General features: G+C 34.0%; 1 protein-coding gene across 1 annotated transcript; it reads right to left on the bottom strand.

The window, feature by feature from the left end:
- Positions 1-85: 85 nt before the first annotated feature.
- Pmar_PMAR016466 (hypothetical protein) lies at positions 86-614 on the bottom strand (the record flags this gene model as incomplete). Its single annotated transcript, XM_002786777.1, has 2 exons — positions 86-108; positions 452-614. The coding sequence occupies 2 exons, from the start codon at positions 612-614 to the stop codon at positions 86-88; spliced, it is 186 nt and encodes a 61-aa protein (XP_002786823.1).
- Between the last annotated feature and the right edge of the window lie 596 nt (positions 615-1210).

Genomic DNA, 1210 nt, shown 5'->3' with positions numbered 1-1210 from the left:
AAAACTGTTAGTGAGGACCCCACGCAGCTTCTGTAGTTGTCTGCATTAGTGCAATGAGTGGGCTCACTATGAGGGCAAACCCCGGCTAGATGATGCTAGTGCTGGTAGCTGATAACATAGCGACTTACCACCACGTGACAATAACAACAATACGGTGCGTTCAATAGACAATGCTGTAGTACACAGTAGTAGTACTACTACTACTACATTGAACACACTACACTAACTATAGTAGCACAGTAAATACTCACGAGGTGCACTTCACGTACTTTCAAATACTTCACGTTCAACGCGTAAAATCCCATTATTATTACTCTATTTTCAATATAGATATATCATTATAATCATTATTATTGCCACTCACTGTATTCATAACAAACTTCCTCAAGTAGGGAATTAGTCGGAATACCATACCACGCCTCGCGCAAAAATAATATCATCTTACCCTTACCCGTTGGGAATGCATAAAAGACATCTTTGTGGTCTCTCAACAAGGCTTGCATCACTTCTATCTGTTCATCCTTGAGATTATCAAAGTCGAACACACTCTTAGCCACAGACTTCAGATGCTCAACAGACGCATCAGCATTATTGTCAATCACCGCGCCGTCCATTGCAGCAACCAAGTCTAACTATACTGCCACTTAGTAGTATAGAAAATTCCAATTTAAAAATGTAGCCATTGTGCCACCCACTTTAACAACGTCAACAGCAAAGTCCCCGAGCCAGTCTCGACACTTTGAACCCCAAAAGAGAAGTTGCCGTCCGATAAACTGATGTACTTATGCTACATTAAATATCAATACATAAATAATAGGTTATTAAGGATATAACTCATTTCTATATATCAAACTAATATAACTTAATAAATAAATAGATATCATTAATAAATAGATACGCCCTCCCTGTACAGTATATATCATATTAATATATACTAATATAACTTAATAATCAAATAGATATCATTAATAAATAGATACGCCCTCCCTGTACAGTATATATCATATTAATATATACTAATATAACTTAATAAATAAATAGATATCATTAATAAATAGATACGCCCTCCCTGTACAGTATATATCATATTAATATATGCTAATATAACTTAATAAATAAATAGATATCATTAATAAATAGATACGCCCTCCCTGTACAGTATATATCATATTAATATATACTAATATAACTTAATAAATAAATAGATATC

The sequence above is a fragment of the Perkinsus marinus genome (assembly GCF_000006405.1).
Source record: "Perkinsus marinus ATCC 50983 genomic scaffold scf_1104296931212, whole genome shotgun sequence".
NCBI lineage: Eukaryota > Perkinsozoa > Perkinsida > Perkinsidae > Perkinsus > Perkinsus marinus.
This window is presented reverse-complemented; position numbering and strand designations above follow the sequence as displayed.